Raw genomic sequence first — 19,999 nt, 5'->3', positions numbered from 1 at the left:
GAGAAGCTCAGGCATCATTTATGAAAATGTGTTTGCCAGAAATAAATCTGCCTCATAATTAATATTATACGATTACCAAATAGCATTGCGCATACTTTCTTTTCTTCCTTTCCCATTGCACCCGAGAGATGCAAAACATCATCCTGTTCATCATCATCATCATCTGTGTATATGCACGAGTGCCGTCAAAAATATGCTTCACACACTCATACATCACACATTTTGAGAGCAACGACAGAAATGAAGAAACTGAATAAATAAATGAAAACAACACGAGAAGAAGAAGAGGAAGAAAAAAACGAAACACAAATCGAGAATGAAAACAAAACAACGACAAACACCACACCACGGAATATTTCGAAAACGAGAAAAATCATGAAAAATATCACACATCAGGATGTTCACATTTGTACATTTTGGGATTTTTCTGTATATATGATTTTTCATTGCGATGTGTTGTCTTTGGAAATGAACTCTGTAATGTGTTTTACTACTTAATTTTAAGTTGCCCATATGAAAAGCAATATTTTAAAATATGTGTGGTGTAAATTTAGACTTGTGGTGAGACAGTTCGGTCAATTTATTTGTGCTCAAATTTCGCGAATGAATTAAGACCGTCTTTTTATTATATGTTACTCATTCATTGCATCCACTGACTGAACATTCTGAACGAAACGATGTCTCCCAAACAATCTCATTTTGAAAAAATCGCAATCAGAACGTTTATGCATATGATAGATATAAAATGAGAGAACGATACTAAACAAAATGAAGAGGTATTGGCATCGTTCTTCGAAGCTGAATCTCTCGGACGACAGAATAACACGATTGAAATGCACATTTTTTTTTGTATAAGGCGATCCATTACTTTTGAATAAGATCAAATTTCACTATACACATTTGAAGCGAGATAATTCCCTTGAAACGTCCTGTTGGTATACGTCTACCAAGCTGACGATTTTACATTTGGTCTTTTTTCTTTTCGGGTTCGTTGCAAACATTTTCAACACAATTGAATTGGGCATTCGTTCATTCTTTCTCTTTCCCATTTTGCGTGTGTGTGTGTGTGAGTTTGTGTCGAATTTAATGTCAATTTTTAATTACCAGCAAAACTTGAGTTGCAAATGTCCCATTTCATCACGCTTGTTGTTGTGATATCAATTACTTTGTCATTTTTATTGCGGTGTCACGACCAAATTCATGGGTAAATGATTCTGCCACAAGCACGCATTTACGATTATTAACTCGTTATATTTATGGTCAGTTATCGAGTACGGTCCGGTGAATATCATTACGTATGTCTTATGTGTGCATATAGATCAAACAGTTTAGACCACATTTTCATTTTTGCATGTTTTTGTATGGCAAGCTACCACAGAAATTGAACGAAAATTAATCAACGCATTTTTGGAGTCGCTGCTCAAATTTGTAATCTTTCGATAGTGTGAAATTATAACACACTGTGGATGGCGAAAAGACACAATACGCGGACATAGGCAAGGTTGTGGAAGTTCCGAAATTTTGACGAGCCATCGCACTGACACACAGCTTGCATGCTATTTACCCAATTTACGCTAATAGACATTTTCGCCATTCGTGTTGGTGCTATCCAGTTTCAAGGACCAGAAATGCCAACACACACACATACTCAAACATGTGTGTGTAAGTATTTTCACGATGCGTTCGCGTGTGCATTTGACCAAACACGAAATCATTGTTTCCGTCTCATTCGCACGCAGCAAATACGATTTATGTGATTTCGCATCGTTCAAACGAAACAGATCAAATCAACCAACGAACAGACGGACGATAAATGTTTTTTGACTTTTGCATAACAACGAGAGAGAGAGAGAGAGAGAGAGAGAGAAAAGCAAAAGAAAAAAATGATCTTTTCAACTTTGTTGAAAAGACGATCATCGATTGAACACTCTTGTTCACATTACATCTCTCTGGTGCTCGTTCGTTTTTATTCCCCCGTATGGACAACGTATCATTGCACAGATAACGGTACTATAGTCCACGCACGCACACATTTTGCAACTAAAACGAGATAAAAATCGCTGTGAAAGAAGATATACTTTCACATATGCATGATGCATCGCATTGTGGCCGGTGTTTTCTTTTTGCTCTGTTTCTTTCATTATGTGTTTGAATTGTTGATTTTTATCTCGATCTTTCCTCAATATATTTGCCGGGACGCTGTAAATAAAGATCTTTGAAAAAGTCATTTTCATGTAGAGTGTGTTCCCATCGACGGATATATTCACTTAGCAAACGTAATATATGTTTCACATACACGATAAATGGCTAGACATAGACGCATTTAAAGCCATTGACAAAACGATCTCGATGTGATTTAGTATTGTGGATTCATATTATTGCAGTTAAGGGAAAAAAGTAACAAAACGCAAAAACACACCATTTTTTTCGATGTACGCACAGAACGTAGAAAAGTTAGAAAATCACAACGGCATTCGACATTACAGTTTGTGCATCATTTTGTTTGAATAAAATTTTGTGCCGATCGGATCGCATCTGATCATTTCAAGTGGTATAACTAATGTCGTCTGACGTTTAAAGAAGTGCGAACACCAATGGTTTGTACAATTTGAATGTTATGCAAAATTTACTCGTCATATTCACACATTTCAAATACTTCATTCGCATTTAAAATAGCGCCTAGACTGAAATTGGATGAAAAAATTGACCGTTGATGTGATTTGAATGAGCACGCGTGTAAAAAAGAATGCGCACATAAAAAAAAAGAATCATGCATGCTTTTGTGGTGTCATCGTCATTGATTCTTTCATGTGGGACTGTTTGACCCAAGTAAATTGTTAATGAAAAATATGGCTAACCAGCAAAGTGTCAGCCTATACGCACAATCATCGGTTCTTGTATAGTATAATATCCCATTTCATGATCTTGCAATTCTTCTTTACATGCAAATAAAAAACTGGGCGAACGTATTTATTTCTGTTGATTTCAATCTCTCTCTTATTCTCTATCTATTCGATATATGAAATTCTATACTAAAATTATTCGTCCGTTAACCGTTTTTATTTAATGCAATTGGCATATATACATCGAAATAAAAGCGTATCATCGTCATCATTGACGTATGGTCTGTTGTTGTTGTTGTTTTTTTCTGCTATATGAGAAACGCGTGCATTTGTGTGCCTTTTCACTCAATGGCTCGACAATTTTTAAAAATCGTTTTCATTTGACGGATTCCCTTTCTTCTCGCTTCATTTAAAATAAGCGTATAAAGAGAAATTAAATTGGTGTGATATGTGCAACAGTCTTAAATGATATGAAAACTGAAATGTGTGAATGCTACAAACGCATCCTCAATCAAGAGTCAGAAGATCGAGTTGCGAAGACGCCGTTGCTGTTGTGCTGTTGTTGCGATCGCCGTCATAGTCGTCATTGATCGGGAGAAAATGTGAATATAAATAAATGTTTTAAACTCAATTTATAAGAAGGAACCAAAAAGAAAGTAGTAGTGTATTTTTAGCAGACAAAAAAAACCCGAACGAAGAAGCAACGAAAAGCAGCCACATAACAGCAATATAATATAAATATAATTTGTGGAAGAAGTAAAGATCGTTTAAAAGTGTGCTCCTACAGTCCTACAGTATAAATATATATGTGTGTGTGTGTGTGTGTACAGCTAGCGTATGCATACGATGCAAAGGCAAAAGCAAGCGAGCAGAGACAATATCAGTAAGTGGATGATGAGCACACTGAACAATAAAAATTTGAACGAATTTTTGTGATGTTTGTCTAAGCGAAGTGATGGAGCGCATACACATACCATGGTCGAATGTGAGGCATTCAAGTGGCTTGAATAAAGTGTGTACGTTTGTTTATTTAAAATCATCGAAATTGTCATTAATGAACGTATGAATGTGTTTAGGTCGTTTCTCAATTGAATTAAACATGCGTAGAGCTATAAAAATGATACGGAACGTTGTATTGAAGTAAACAGATAGAAAGAAAGAAAGAGATCGCACACATACCAATACACATCGAAATGGAATAAAACAAACGAATTCAATGATAAAGATACGATGAGCTTGAAATTTGTGTACTGTTTTGTGTTACAACAAACGAATGGAATGCATATCTAGTAGATACTTTCTGAATTTGATAAAATCCACTTGAAAGCGAATTGGCAAGAATGTTAAACGAATGGCCTCACTCTCTACTCATATACGATCATGATGAGATGTGTCTGTACTGAACGTAATCAGTAATTTAAAGGCTGTTGCAATTGATTTTCTCAAGAGCTCTTCATAATAAAACCAATGAAAAGAATATAAACACACAATTTCCGTCTGAAAGTATATTTTATTGCAGTAGCACAAACCAAAGTGTTGCATTTTTCTTCTTCACTAATAATTTACATTTTGAAATCGTTTCGTCTCCTCTGTATAAGGCCGTTGCTTAAAGCATTTGTTTGTATATTCCGACATGAATCAATGCATCTGTATCATGCACAGCATTAGCAGAAAAGTGAGAGAAAAAAAACTGAACTGAACAGCACTTATGATACATTTGAATATCGAAGAAAAAACATGAAAAAAAAAACTAAATTTAGAAAGGTTCTGAAAGTATAGAGAAAAAAAAGGTAACCAAGCCGAATGTGAAGACTAGGAGGTTTTTCGAATGAGGAAAAATTATTTTGGATGCGCGCTCTAATGATATTGTGTGATGTGTGAAAAATGTGAAATGGAAATGAAGAAACAAAACGGTCCAAGAGAAATTATAATGATGGTTGGCGTTGTTCACGAAATGACGTCTGATTTCAACCAAATGTTTGAGAATATCGCATCAAAAATGCGTGCGTCAAAAAAACACACAGTTAAATAAAGATACACCGAGAAAAAAAAGGGATTTTATATATATAGACGTAATAGAAAAACTTTCGGTTCTCACTTCGTACTCTTCGACTGACACAATCTGACACATTTAGTCAGATGTGTCGATACAGAAATTTATACGAGTTTTTAAACCAATTCTCTCAACTTAAGGCTAAGCTCAGCATTCACACATCTACAATCGAACAAAAAAAATATATTTCATTGCATGCTGTTTCGCATACTGTGTGGTTTCTATTTTTGATGTACCACCACAAGCATATTAGCTCCGTTTCCTCTCACTTTCTTTCTTTCTCCCTCTGTCGTTGTTCTTTTGTGCTGCTGTTGTTGTTCGAATTCGAATGAAAAGGAGGAAATTCAAATGACGAACGAATTACCAAATACCCATATCGCGGCACTCAATCATTAAGCGACACAAACAAAAACACACATACAATCTTTATTTATATTGAGGAAAATTGAAATATTTCATATGTTTGGCATTGCTGGTTGTTATTGTTGCTGCTGTTTCTAGGTTTGCTTCTTTCATACATACATAGAAGCTATTGTCGTGACCCAATCTGATCGCGTACCCAAGTGCACGGTACACACAAATGTTCTTCAACAATCTTATTTTAAAAAATAGGAGAATCAAATGAAACTGACAACGACCGAGAACCATTGTATGCATATCCGTTGAAATATTGTGAAAAAAAAAAAAAACAACATCAACAACAACATTTCGTTTCGCGTCCATAAATATTGGGTTACTGTTCGAGAGATAAGATTTGTTGGTTTGATAAAAAGTCACTGTGAAATAGGCGAAAAAAAAATTGATGAAAGCAAAGCAAGAAAATGCACGGGCAAAGCGAACATGTCATTCCATGGTATGCAGCGCAACATGCATACACTGAAACCAAAACGAAATGTTCATTGGACGGCGTGGAAAAGGGACCGGAAGAAGAAGGAATAGCAAGAACAAATGATTGAAAATCATTCATCATTTTATTAAGACAATTTATAACACATGCGTTCGCCTCAAAATTGCTCTTACACTTGATCAATTTTCCACATAATGTCGCAGCACATGCTATTTGTGTGCATCAGCTGAATGCATTCAACGATAATCTAAAGCAATTTTGACTATTCGATCAATAGGGATCAAGTAATGCGTGGTTGGTGCAAAAAAAACAACAACGACAACACAATGTGACGTTATTTCCAAAAGCTGACATAATTCCTTGAAGTTCAATGCTAATACGAGCAGAGATTCAACCTCCAAATGAGCAGTCAGACAAAATGTGTACAAAAACAACCATCACAATCGGATTAGAGGAGAGAAAACCAGCAGCAACAAATAAATGCGAGAGAAATTCAATTGTCTCATTTGGTTAACAGTTTACGCCTGCTGCTACATTGAACTGCACATAATACATACAGCGCACATTCTAATCTAAATTGTGTCATGCTGTTGGCATATTGTTTAGCAATTAAATTATGTATTGTGTCTGAAAATCTATCTAGATGAATGCAAACCACGTTTGTTATAGTTACGTGCTTATCCCTGTATGAGCTGCGCGAGTCATAGGGAGAACCAAAAGTGACGGTGAGGCCGAACGTAAATGATGGCAAAAGCGAGATAGATCGAAATTGAGAAAGAGAGGGAGAGAGAGAGAGCGAGAAAGAGAGAGTAAGAGTAAATTAAATCGAATTTTAAAATCAAGAATCCATTAACGTTTCACTCCGGTATTGATGGACTACCGCCGACAAAGCAGAGTAGAGCACCACGAGTACATAAAACACTAATCGCAGCAGTCAACAGTATAGAAAAACGCATAATAATAACAATCAGACCCAAACTTTCCGACACATACACAAATTACGAGGAGAAAGGAAAGCATCTCGTTCAATGTTCATGCTTTGCCGCACAATAAATGCACGTTCGCCGGCACAACGAATCACGTGTTTTAGTTAATGTAAGGATTGGAAGCGAACGAGTTAGCGACATAAACATAAAAAAGGGGTGAATCAAAGTTAATAGTAATTGCACTTAAGCCGTGAATGGCATTTAGTATGCTCAACCATGAAAGAACAACACACTGAAAACGGCACACACACACAGTCTTTTAACGCACATGCTGGAAAGTATGTTCGCCTCTATAAACGCCATCGTATCGACGAGACGATTGTGAAAATCAACCGTTATTTGGTGCATTGTACCATTTGTTTATGTATCTTGTCTTCGGAAAATAGAAACATGATTTTTTTAGGCTAAATTCAGACGATACCAGTCAAATAGATTACGTGCGTTTGTGCTTGTATTATTTATTTATTTGAATGCAAGAAGGAAAATGAAATGGCGATAGAAGCAGGCGAGTCAATGGAATAAAAACGTGTGTGCGTGTGGGTTTCGTTTGAGTTTCTAGAGAAAATTGAAAATTTTCCAAAAGTTACATTTGAATGCAAATCCAGTCGTGGAGGGTTCACGTTTCAATCGATTTTAAACACCGTTTGCCACACAAACCGTTACCATTTTGACGGCATACACTTTAAGACTTTTTAAAAACATAAGTCTCTACAGCGAAAAATGAACGGTATAATTTTTACCTCATTATCAAAGATAAATGTTTTAAATGGCATTTCAACGTCACTGAAACAGCTATAATTATTTATCCATTTGCATACAACAACAATAACAAATACCAACAACAAATTCAACGGCAACAAATTATGGCAAATCAAAGTGGAAATTGAAGAAAGTTGAGACCATAAAACTGCGTCCATTTCACATACGAAACAACAAGGTATTGTTGATGTTATTCTTTTAATACTTGGATTGAGTTGCAGTCTCATGACATGCACGTTCAACAAATTCATAACACTGTGGCTTGTTGGCCTGTTAATCATCATCATCGTCATATTTGGGTGACGAACACACGAACACCACACGTTATATCCGTGGTTGATATTCATTACCTGTTGAAAACAAAAAAACAACAACCATGTATAAGGCACACAACTTCAAGGTAAATAGGACACAGCCGATATGGTAGCGGGCAAATATTGCCACAACTGAATGGCAAAATCATGAATTTGGTGCTCTGTGAGGAATTTTTTTTCTTTTTTTTTCTTTTTTAAGCCAGAACATTGTGTAAACAAAGTATGTAAACACATACTCACACATACAGAAATTCGGTATAAGGTAAAATTACATTAATTTATCATTACGATATATTCGTGGTTGAATTGTATTTATGTGTGTATGCGCGCGCTTTGTGATAACGCATATTTTCTTTATCATCTTTGAAGTCTTAAATAGACAATTGCTCGAATGGCCCTGGACAAACAACATGTATGTTGTTGGTTTTTTTTTCGGGGAACCGAAATATAAACGCCAACGAAATCCATGACACATAATAGAACAACAGTGAATTATATATATATAGTATCTCACTTTTGATTTTGAAATTAGATAATACACCATAGACGATCTCAACATTTGACTTTAATAAAGTTAGATTTCGTGTATTTGACGTTTGATAATATTGTTGTTTAATAGATAACGATGAAACGACGCATTTTGAGAGAATTCGGTTTTTTTATGAACGCGATTTCAATGAACGGCTCAAATAAACATAAATTTTTTTTTTGGTTACACATTGCTTCCTTTAATTACTTCATATGCCCCGTATAGCCGAAAGAAATAAATTGTTTGATTGCTACTGAAACACAATCAGGTTTTGTATGTACACACCGAAAAAAAAGAGTGTGGTAAAGTAAATTAAATCCATGATATGGCTGCGATTTTTATGGTTTAATTTGTAAATAGAGGCGTTAAACGTAAGTAGCAGCAATTGTTAAGTAAGTAAATGTAAATGAGTTTGTGCGATGTTGAATTTGAAATAGCAATATAACTTGAAACAGAAGCGATCAATGAACATTGAACGAAGATGCTTGGAATGTGTGTTGCACCGCACGTGACAAACGAATTGAAATGCGAATGAGATTTGCAATGGAATCGCTTTGCTTGCAGAGGTGTGTCTTTGATGAGAGGTGTGCAACGAAACGTGAAATAACACTATTTTCATTTTATTAGAAATGTGTTTGCACACGGATACTAAATGAATCATTTTTATGCGAAATGATGGTGTGTCACTTTTTTAAGAGCATGCCAATTAAGACAGATGATCGAATTCAACAAATATTTATGCCGATCTCTCGAAAGAAATTTTTAATTTCAATGTGTATTCAATTAAACATTAAATCATAATAACTGAATTAAGCAAACAGCCGATAATAACGATTGGAAGGAAAACAACAAACAAACAATATCAGGTCGTTGAAAAAGATTTGTTTTTTATCAATCAATTTATTGATTGCGAATCGAACAATTTTGAAATGTTGATGGTTTTTTTTTTCACGTTAAATCTGGTTTTTGATTGCACAAAAACAATGTGAATGATTTCAATTATCGATGGATGATTATTTTCTTTTTAAAAAAATGATATCGATTGAACTTACCTGTTTACTAAATGCTGCTATGTCTTCATTGAAGGATTCTGACGAACATACATCAGCACCTTGAGCACCTGGATCTCTGGGTGTACATGTTGCTAGTTCACATTTTTCAAAAACTAATGCTAGCAGAGGAAATAGTGGATGTCTACGTAAAAAGAAAAGAGAAATCAATCAGATAAAAATATGCTGCAATTACGAATTATTAAAAAAAAAAATAAAGCCAAAAATTATTGATTGCCCATTTATAACGTTTGTTCATGTCCAACTGATAATAACTGATTTATCATTGCGTTGCATATATTTCACCTATTATGATGCATCATTGTATTCGTGTTGGAAATTTTTTCACTCAAACTTCGACGATTGTGCGATTCACATGTTTACATTTTTGGCCCTGTTGCTTTTTCTCGTGTTTTATTTCGAATTTATTTTTTTTTTCATATTCATTCTGTCGGCCTATCTAGCATATCGCATATTTATTTTTTATTTTTTATGACGATTCGTATCGCACATTATTAAAACGTATTAAGGAGAAGAATCTTTATGGCATGGAACATCATAAAATGAGATAATTTTTTTGAGGCTACCGATATTAAATATGGATGTATTTTGTTTGACTATGCCTTTTCAACGACGCATGCAATGTTCACTCGAAACACGCTGTTTGTCCCGTTTCGATTCTGTACACTGTGTGTTGGAATGTCAGGCGCTTGCTGGCAAACCGCTTTGCTACCTTCTGATGGCTTCGTGTTTCTACGATCAGATAGTTTTTATATAACTATTCATCTATCTCTCTTTCACACACACACACATTGACAAATTTTCCATTTTACTTGTTCGTTTTTTGTAGCATTCGCATATAACTCGTTGTAATATCATTTTTTAATTTATGCGTTTACGTCTGAAATACATCGGTGTGTGTGTGTGTGTGAGTTTTTTCTTCTTCTCTCGTTCATTTATCCAACTATTTCGTTGTCGCGTTATCATTGAAACATTGTATGATTCAGAATCTTTCAATTTATCAGATTTCGCTGTTGAGCGACCGCATGAACGTTTATTTGTTGTTTGATTATTCACCTAAATGCATCAGCATTCATAAAGACTACACACGAAAAAAAAATTATAGCAAACAGTGCCAACAAACAAGTTGTGGTGTGATTAATATATAAAACATGGCCATGTTTTGGGCGCACTCACAGTATGCGGTATAGAAAAAAAAGTTTTTTTTTTTTAAATGATTTTACTTTCAACAATGCTTATAGCAGGCAGCATCTAGAAGCTGAACCATGAATTTTAATCAGTGAATAAAGTAGAGAAGAAGACTAAAAAAAAATGATTGTAACTACGTCGAGATGATGATGATGACGACAACAACACCACCAGAGCAATACGACAAAGAGATATGTTCTACATGCCTACTTCACTTAACTAGCTTATTTCGTTTGGTTTATTCGCGGATCCAAGCGAAGTTTAGTAGCGGACGTGTCACAGTTGGTGCACTTCGTATATACATTTTATAGTATATTTGAAGAGATTCAAGATATTTGAATATGCGCATTTGCTATGCTATGGCACAAAAGGAAAATCAGTTTGTATTCCATTCCGAAAAGCGCGCGATTGCTCACATAAGTATAATCGAGATAATACAGTTTTTTTCCTCCTTGCTGTGTTGATTTTTGTTCAATTCACTGTGTTGAACTGTGTTTAGTTGCCTTTGTTGTACTTGTTTATCATTACAAGTGACTTAAAAGTATAAAAAAAGCAATGATAAAAAGATCGTTTTTAAGTCTGCGTTTAAGCAAACATTGTTCACCTTTTATGTGTTTCAATTGACAAATAATGTGCTTCTGTGTATGTTTTACGCGCTCAAATGAATTAGACGGTTTTTTTCTTCATTCTCAAGTGTTCGTTTTGTTTGTTTCTTTCATATCATCGTTTCACTTCAGACTGATGACTTTGTTTGATATTTTCGGTTGAATTTCGAAAATAAAAACTAAGATCAACTGCAATAAGCCAAAATATTGATATGTCACAATCATATTGGGGTGCATTGGTAATCAAATAACAATATGTGTGATATTCAGTTTGCTGCCAGTAAAAATAAGACCAACTATATTGGTGGTTTCTAAATCATATACAATGCTGAATAATGGTTATAAATTTAATGAGCATTTTTTTTAAGTATGAAAATTTAAAAAAGGCAGACAAATCACATACTATGAACTGAACCAAATTACATGGGTTAAACTTCTAAATCGAATCGTATGAACTGATATACCGGTTCTAATCGGTTCTTTTTCCAAAACAAAAGACCAGAAGATGGTGATTGTTTTGAACCATTGGTCAGCTTGGAAATGTATTAACGCTGTTCAGTTCACATGAAAAGTCAGCTTTGTGAGAATTGTGTATATAAAAAAAACAATGTGAAAAAACGAAGATAAAGGGAGCTGGGGTAATCGAAAGAATTTTAATTGCATTACCAGCGCATTCATTACTTTTGCGTTCAAACGGGAAAATATGATTATTATATTGTTGAAAATGAACTAAAGTTCAGAGCGGAATGGAAACGAGAGAAAAAAAAACAGCGCTGGTTGGGCGACAAGCGAAAAAAAAAAAAAACCCATAGAAATCTTAGTTAGCACTAGAAACAGATCGATTTGATCACTTCGTTATGGGTTTTTTCTCGCGGTGGGCACAGACGATGTAATACGTTCAATTTTTTTTCTTCGTTGCTATGTATTACGATACGAGGTTAACATACGTATAAAAGGTAATTTGTTTGTGGTAGACAAATAAATGTTAACGATGACTTGAGTTTAAAATACTCTTCTTCTTCATATTTTGCTCGTTGTGATGCTTTTGATTGGAGAAATCCGTGAAAATAAAGTAACAGCAATGTGACGCATAGATTTCATTCTTCGCTTGGTTAAGCGAAAAAGAGATGATGTGAAAGAGCAATAAAGAAATGCCAGAGAGCAATAATACGAAGAAGAAAAAACATCGACTTCATCATTAAGATGAAACCACGAACACTGGGGCGGTCGATAGTGAATTTACGCATATTATTACTCATAATAATGAAGTCTTGAGTATCAAATGAATTATTGAGAGATATAGGTTAACCGATTTATATTTTATACACAGACAGACAGATTATGATCCATGAAATTCGAAAATGATAACCAAAAATGTAAATACAAATGTAGATCATTAAATGACTGTACAGTCACATTAAAACATTGAAATGAAATTCGAATCAAAAATGTTCAAAACACACACACACACCCAAAGTCTCGATGATTGAACCTGGGCGCATATAATATTGCTGAACGGGTTTCAAGTGTGCTTAAAGCGTTTCCAACATTTCAGCCACTTATCGTACGACACAATTATATTGTTTCTTTTGACTTGGGCTTGGGCCAAATAATGATGGAAATAATCAAGACAGGTGTGATTTTATTGAAGTGCACATTTATTTATATTCATTTAAAAGCGAAGCAACAACAACAACAACGAATTATAAAGACTATAAATACGTTTAAACTAACATCGTATGAAAGTTCGAAAACGAAATGATATGACGACTGAAGTCATTCAAATGTGCTTGTAATACACATTTTTATATGAAAAATTCACATTTTCATATGATTTTCAAACCGGATTCAATGTCTTATTTAAATGAATAAGTAATGATAAATTTAAATACAACGAAAACAGTACGTGCATGGCAACATTTTTACAAGACGCAACAAAGTATACGATTTGCCGGTGGTTATAAAAAAAAAATAAGACTACAGATACTTGAACATTGTTTATTTGCATCCAGAATGCTTGATATCTGTTGAAATGCATCACGTCGAACGATGTAAAACGTAACGACCGAAAATATGAAAACTATAAAAAATGTCATTATACATTTCAAGTTGAAATGGCGTAGAATTAATCTTGACGTAAGATCATTTATATGCATATATATACATTTATACATGCGATTGTGTGGATTCAGTTTTTGATATCCAAAAAATGCAACCTTAGACATTTCATAAAAATTAAATGACCAGAACACACCGTCTTCAGTCATATATGATCTTGGTCAATATATCGTGGCTCATTTGAATATGTACGACGTACACAGAAAAACACACACACACATTCGATCATTGTGTGTATCCATAATAATTGTCTAGGATGTGTGTTAAGGTGTTTCTTGTATGTGCCCTGCTAAGTAGGTAAATTATAACAAATTCAACTATTATTTATGTCTGTTAAATAGACACGCTAAATGTGATGTAAGTGTTTTAACATTCAACTCAGATACTAACCTACTCAAATTTAAAAAACCAAAAAGAAGAAAAAAAAACATTTCGTTTAGATGTCTAATTCGTGTGCGTTTACATTTTCATTATAGAATTGAACATAAATAGAAACACGCACACAATCAAATGATCGCCAGTTTATGATCTTTTATGTTTTGTGTATTCGGTTTCGTCGGTTTATTTCATTCTCTTCAAACATTTATAACATTTTTGTTTTTACTCGAAATGAAATGAAAAAAAAAAAATTATAATTAAATGCAGTTTATTGTAATTATCATAGACATTGTAGTCTTTTCGCCTTATATTCTTTAGATCGTTTTCGAATGATTTTTTGTGCACGTAATCGAATTGTTTATAATTATCATTTCGTGTAACCATAATACACGATAATAGTTGAAATAATTTTCTGAAAATAACACGGTTTCGTTTATACGTTTAAATCGATAAATGATTGAAATGGGAAATTACGATAGCAATGAAACGAAGGTAAAAAATGGGCACAAAATGGTTGGTTCTTTTTTTTCTCTCTTTCGAAGGTATATAATAGAAGAGTAAATGGTAGAGAAGAAATTCGATAAGTGCTTGTGGCCAGAAAATTATTTTAAGAGAAAAGAACCGTGAAAATAGGTGTTTAATGTGTTAAATGTCTATGTTTTGTTAAAATATTATCATTGCTCACATTTGTACTATACATTGTGTTATAATCATAGAACACTATGACATCTATAGTGTCAAGTAAATTTAATAAATCTATCATTTTATCATAAGCTCTTATATAGAGCAGTTGTATGCTCCCTTGATCTTTATATTTTAGATTTTGGATGATATTTCTCGATTTTGCTAGAAATATTTCTGGTTGATTCTATTTCAACAAGTATGATTATAAATATATCTATCGCATTGATTGTAATAGATAAATTGAACGTTGTTGAGCAAAAAGTATCGAAGATGCAGTGTTGTCGTTTTGAGAGTCATTTCCAAAATTGACAAAGAGCAACGATAAAAAAATATATATAAATAAGAAGTCAATTCTGATCGTTTTATCGAATCGATTTGATTTTAAATGACACAATGAATTCGATGGAGACAAGAAGAGCGAAAACATACGAATTCCAAACAACAGACAACACTATATTATTAAATATGCATAACTATAGAGACGCGCGGCTTAGACGAGTCAGAGTATACCAATATACTCGATTCACAAAGCATGATGGCTGTTAGTTTAATTTGATATTATAATTTATGTATATTTCAATTGTCATGTATATGTCACTCTTAATGACTTAAATCAATCATGGCAGGCGTATGCCCACCAATGTGTAGTGTATGAGTGTGTCTGACGCAGTTGCTGTTGGTGTGTATGTGTGTACATGTTCTCGCTTTTTTTTCTTCAATCAGCCGGATTTTTTCCCGTACTCGTTTTCACTTCATGTTAATTCCATATAAATACATATCATGAAACGTAGAAATGACGACATAATTTATTAATAAGATCAGCCAAACCGAGGCAACTTGCGCGAATAAAATGAACGAACACTAAAGAAAATAGCAACAGCAACACAAGGAAATGAATGTAAAAAAAAATAATAGAAAACACCAGAAACGATCGTGTGCAATTTACATTTGATGTTTTGGATGAGAATGTAAGCTGTTTTGGTGTGGTCGTGTGAACACATTAAGCCAGCTGTTTTTGTTTCTTAAAAGAAATTTTAGTTTTTTTGCTTATTCACCTCTCTCATTGTGATTTAAATACGCACGTCAATTCGAATCGGTGATATCAGAATCACATCCCAACCGTCGACCACTTAAAACATATCTAATTCCACTGACGGTTTTTCTTTCGCTTGCTAATTAACGAACGATTAAAACAGAAGAATTAAACAAACAAATGCAATCGCGTAGTGTTTTTTGTTTTTCTCATTCGTTCATTTGTGAACATAAAGCAATTCCAAATAAATTCAATGGATGAGTAAATTGTGTGTTTCGAAACGTCTCTAAGCAAATTAATCTGTTGGCTTAAAAAGCACCGAATTAAGTTTCGCGCATCATCGCACATGTGTGTGCAGATAGGGTGTCTGTAGATGGTTCGCGTGCTTTTACAACAACAAAAAAAAAACGAAAAAATAAAAATTAACTAAATAAAAAAAAAAGCATTATCTCCTTATCCCGTTTTTTTTTCTTTGTTGCTGCTGTTGCTTGTCTTTTTGTGTTTTGTTTTCATTTTTTTCCATTTGAAATTATACGCCTTTCAGGTTTCGATGTATGACCTGTACAAGTTTGCATATATGTTTGAATATATGTATGGAGTGGACTGTGTGGATGTGGATACAGATACCGCTGTCATGATATGAACCTGTGGTCTTTGCGGGTTTCTTTCATTCAAACAAGTCAGATTAAAGTTAAAATGCCACCTAATTCAACATTTAAATTTATGCGCTCAGCGCTCAAATTTGTCTGTTATGTCTCGCTGCGCAGTAATAAATTTTTAATTATTCCATTTACAATTCAAATCTAACCAGGAATTTATCTCTTGTCCTTTTTTTTCAATTCGTTTAGCATATTTTTGTTTTGTCAGAGTTTGGCTTTTTACCGGTGTTTAATGTCATTCGTCTGGTGAATGTTTCAGCGAATTTGCTTTGGTTTGGTGTGATGCTTTTCAGTTCTTAATTCGAAAGTGTGTTTGTTTGTTTGTTTGTTTTTTTTTTGCATTGCAAGTGTGCTCACAATTCAAATGTATATGCGATAATTGTCACATTTGTCGCGTGTTGTGCATTGATTGCTGTATATTTCTAATCCGGCCGTTTTTGTCTGATTTTGTATGTGTGTGTCCGGTGTGAAATGCTTCTATTCAGATCAGCATGGTAATTTTATTATTGAATGAATAATGTCTGTAGTATCGTTAATATCTGCAAAAGGGTGATAAATCATCTATTTGCTTCTGTTTGAATCATGGTTTTTGCATTTTGTTGAAATGAAATTGTCATTTCCTATCATAAATTTATTCCACATCGCTTTAAGCGGTATTGTCATTTCTTGACCCGATAAAGACTTTCGAACTGTTGTCGCAAGTGAATCAAACGCACGCCAACCTCAATAGAATGCTGCAAGGGGTCACTGGTTGTTGGTGTGTGTGTGTGTGTTTTTTTCTCGGTTCATTTGCAAAACATTTGAATTTATCAGAGATTATTTTGGAAGATATGATATGAATTTGAGTTGATTCCCTTGTGCGCCATACCATACAATGAATCCATTTGTGCAACATTTTTATTTCATTCCCGGCAAATTTGATTTTGGTGTACCACCTCATTTTGTATGTACGAAACTGTGTTGCGCACGAATCAACAATGAAATACAACATGTTTACAACGATTTATTTTATTTTCGGGTTTAATGATACGACAACGATATGCGACTGTATGACTACGAATGCCAAATGTGAATTCAACTACAAGAGTATAGCGAGAGAAAGAGTAGCGAAAGCATTCTCTTGTTGTCGTCGCCGTCTTTTTTTCTCTGTCTTTTCCTTTCGTTTCCGTTACAATTGTTATAATTCAATATAAATCGCTCCATTTCAACCATTTTATTTCCGTATATAATCCTGAGAAAGTCTTCTTCTGTGTTACATTTCTGTTTCATTTTCCTTTTGTTTGCATTTAGTACTTTGTGTGAGTACGATTTAAACAATTGAAATTTAGCACACGAAACGCAGAAACTGGTAAAAACGCAACGGGCAGCAACAAGAGCATTTATTTTAACTATATAACTCATTCAGCGGGGAACGCACAATGTAACACACATTCGACAGATGTTTTCAGAGCAAAGCCTATTGCTGTGCCATGCAATGCCAATGCTATTGCCGTGCTGCACCAATGGCAACAAAAGAGCAACAAAATAAAAATGGAAAGAATACTAACGGAGTAAACATGTGAAAAATGTGCGCTCGATCTTTCGAGCAACAGTGCGCACACACACACGCGCACACACAAAATATTCGAAAAGAAACACTCGCACCTCAATACAGCAAAGCCACCAAAAAGGAAGCGAACATTTCAAATAGTCGTTGTCTTACCATTTGTTTGTGATTCTATCTTAAGCAAGGATCAATTATATCTTATTCTTCGTTTTCTTCTCGTTTCTTTTTCACTTCTTTTTTTTTCATCGTTTTAAATATGAAAATGAAATTCTAGCATTAATACGAGATCACGACGAATGCATTTATCCGGTTGATTTCGATTGGCAAACATTTTTACGGCGTTGTTTTGGGTTTTTGTTCGATTCATCACAAAACAAAAAGAAAGAAAGCAAAAATGCTGACAACAAAGTTTACCCAATTATTTAGCCAAATCGATCACCTTGGTCAATTTAATTATATTTGAATTTATTAGGCACTGGAACGTGAGTGGAAGGTTTGACTGGCGAAGAGAGTGATGGAAAGAGATAGAAAGATAAAAAAAAATGGAAAACAAAATGATAAACATCGAATGCAAGATAAAGCAAGCTGAAAAAAAAAATATTATACTCACGTATGCAATTAGCTAATAGGTTAAGTATCGTCATCAACAGACAAACATCAAAAACCATAAGAATGTATTTTTGTGAGTGTGTGCAGAGCAAACGATCAGAATCGCTGCATATGCTCACTGCCCAATTCACGTCGTCATCGCACTATCATTATTATAAATGTTTTTCGGTTTTTTTTCCGGCACATTTATGATTATTACATATTAATTTTACAATTTTTGCTTTCATCTGTTCAATTTGGGACTGCCCTCGATTTTTGAGAGCGTTTTGTGACAGACTTCAGTGCGATGTGTGTACCATGGTTATTGTTATAAACTGACTTACATATGTAATTTTCTCTAAAAAAAAAAAATTTTTTTTCGTCAGTTCAATGTGCTGTCAAGATCTGCCTTTGTGGTGTGGCTGAAAATAGGCGATGTCAATTGAATATCAAAAGAGCAACAAACCGAAAAAAGCACGACACCTAAATCAATCACCTTCATTGAGTTATTTGACAATGTACGCAATGCTCGATTCGAACAAAATGTGGTTACAGTTGTTATTTTGTTTGGGCGAAAAAAATGAGACATTTCGACAATTTTCGATTTATTCAAAACGGTTCAATGCCCAATTTCAGTCATACAATACATATATAAAATAAATTAATGGGCGAAAAAGGTGCACAAGTTATAGGATCGAATAATTATAAAATGTACAACTGGACTCTCAAACATTACATCGTTTCGGGAAAAAAGGGAAACAATGGGAATAAATACATTAAGAGCATTAGGAGTTAATGAAATTCTCACAACTTGCACTATTATTATGTATTTTGTACTTTTTTACCGCTCTTCAACTTTTTGGGGGGTTATTTTCTATTTTGTTGTGGGTTCCGAAACGATTTGCTTGACCGTCAACAATGTTTTGTTGCATCGTTTGTTCATTTTTTTTTTTTCGATTTGTTAATGAATTGAATTTGATTGAAAACAATTTTAGGTTGTTTTCACCTAATTCGTATTGGATGCAACTACACACAGCGGCTTCTACTTTTGATTTGATTTCTTTGCGGTTTGAGGCATAATATTTTTTTTTTACTATTCTGTGGCATTTTACACTGCTTTGGATAGACCATTCAATCGCAAAATGTCTAAGCCTATAATTATTGTGTATTCGGTTGTAAATTAAACATGTGCATTTTTAAGCAGGAAATAAATCTTCATTCTTCGTTCTCTTTCTGTTTCTCTCTCACTCACAATTCTCAGCTACGATTTGGCCGTTGCATCGATTTTGATCTACCGAATCGGTTGTTGAAGAGAGAAGAAAAAAAGGAACGTTGAGAATGCGAAAACGTTTATCACGTTTACAATATGCGATTATTACATCGTATTTTCTTAATCGTAAGCAGCATTATTCCTTTTGATGTTTTAGGCGCTCTTGTATTTGATTTATTACAAAATTTCATCGTTATTCTTGTTTGTTGATGACCGTTCTCCTCCTCGGCAATGCTTAAAATTCGTTTGGTTCTCATACAGTTGTTACATTGTTGTTTTGGTTCTCATTCCATTGGTAGAAGTTGGAAGTGTGCGTTGAATACTCCTTTAAGTGATGTGCGTCAGTTTCACATTCAGACAAAATGTCTAGAAATCGTCATTTACGGAACATTTTCATTTAAAGAAAATGTTCAATTTTTAAGGTTCTACACTCTCTTGCATCGCTTCTCCATTCCATTTACTTTCGCAAAATATTTTATTGCGTTTTTTTTAACATTGTAAATTTTTATAGACAGCTTTATTTACCATC

At 34.0% G+C, this 19,999-nt stretch overlaps 1 protein-coding gene across 3 annotated transcripts in view; it reads right to left on the bottom strand.

The window, feature by feature from the left end:
• Positions 1-19,999, bottom strand: part of LOC116338789 (homeobox protein homothorax) — a 309,164-nt gene that overhangs the window by 269,191 nt on the left and 19,974 nt on the right. For all 3 annotated transcript variants that reach the window (XM_031764266.1, XM_031764268.1, XM_031764267.1), the window contains exon 3: positions 9,384-9,525. In XM_031764266.1, the coding sequence (XP_031620126.1) occupies positions 9,384-9,525 (142 nt within the window). The remainder of the gene's footprint in view (positions 1-9,383; positions 9,526-19,999) is intronic.

This window comes from Contarinia nasturtii, unplaced genomic scaffold, assembly GCF_009176525.2.
Source record: "Contarinia nasturtii isolate CC-2019 unplaced genomic scaffold, AAFC_CNas_1.1 Cnas_scaffold_414, whole genome shotgun sequence".
NCBI lineage: Eukaryota > Metazoa > Arthropoda > Insecta > Diptera > Cecidomyiidae > Contarinia > Contarinia nasturtii.
Note: the sequence above shows the minus strand (reverse complement) of the source record. Positions and strands in the feature narration are given on the sequence as shown.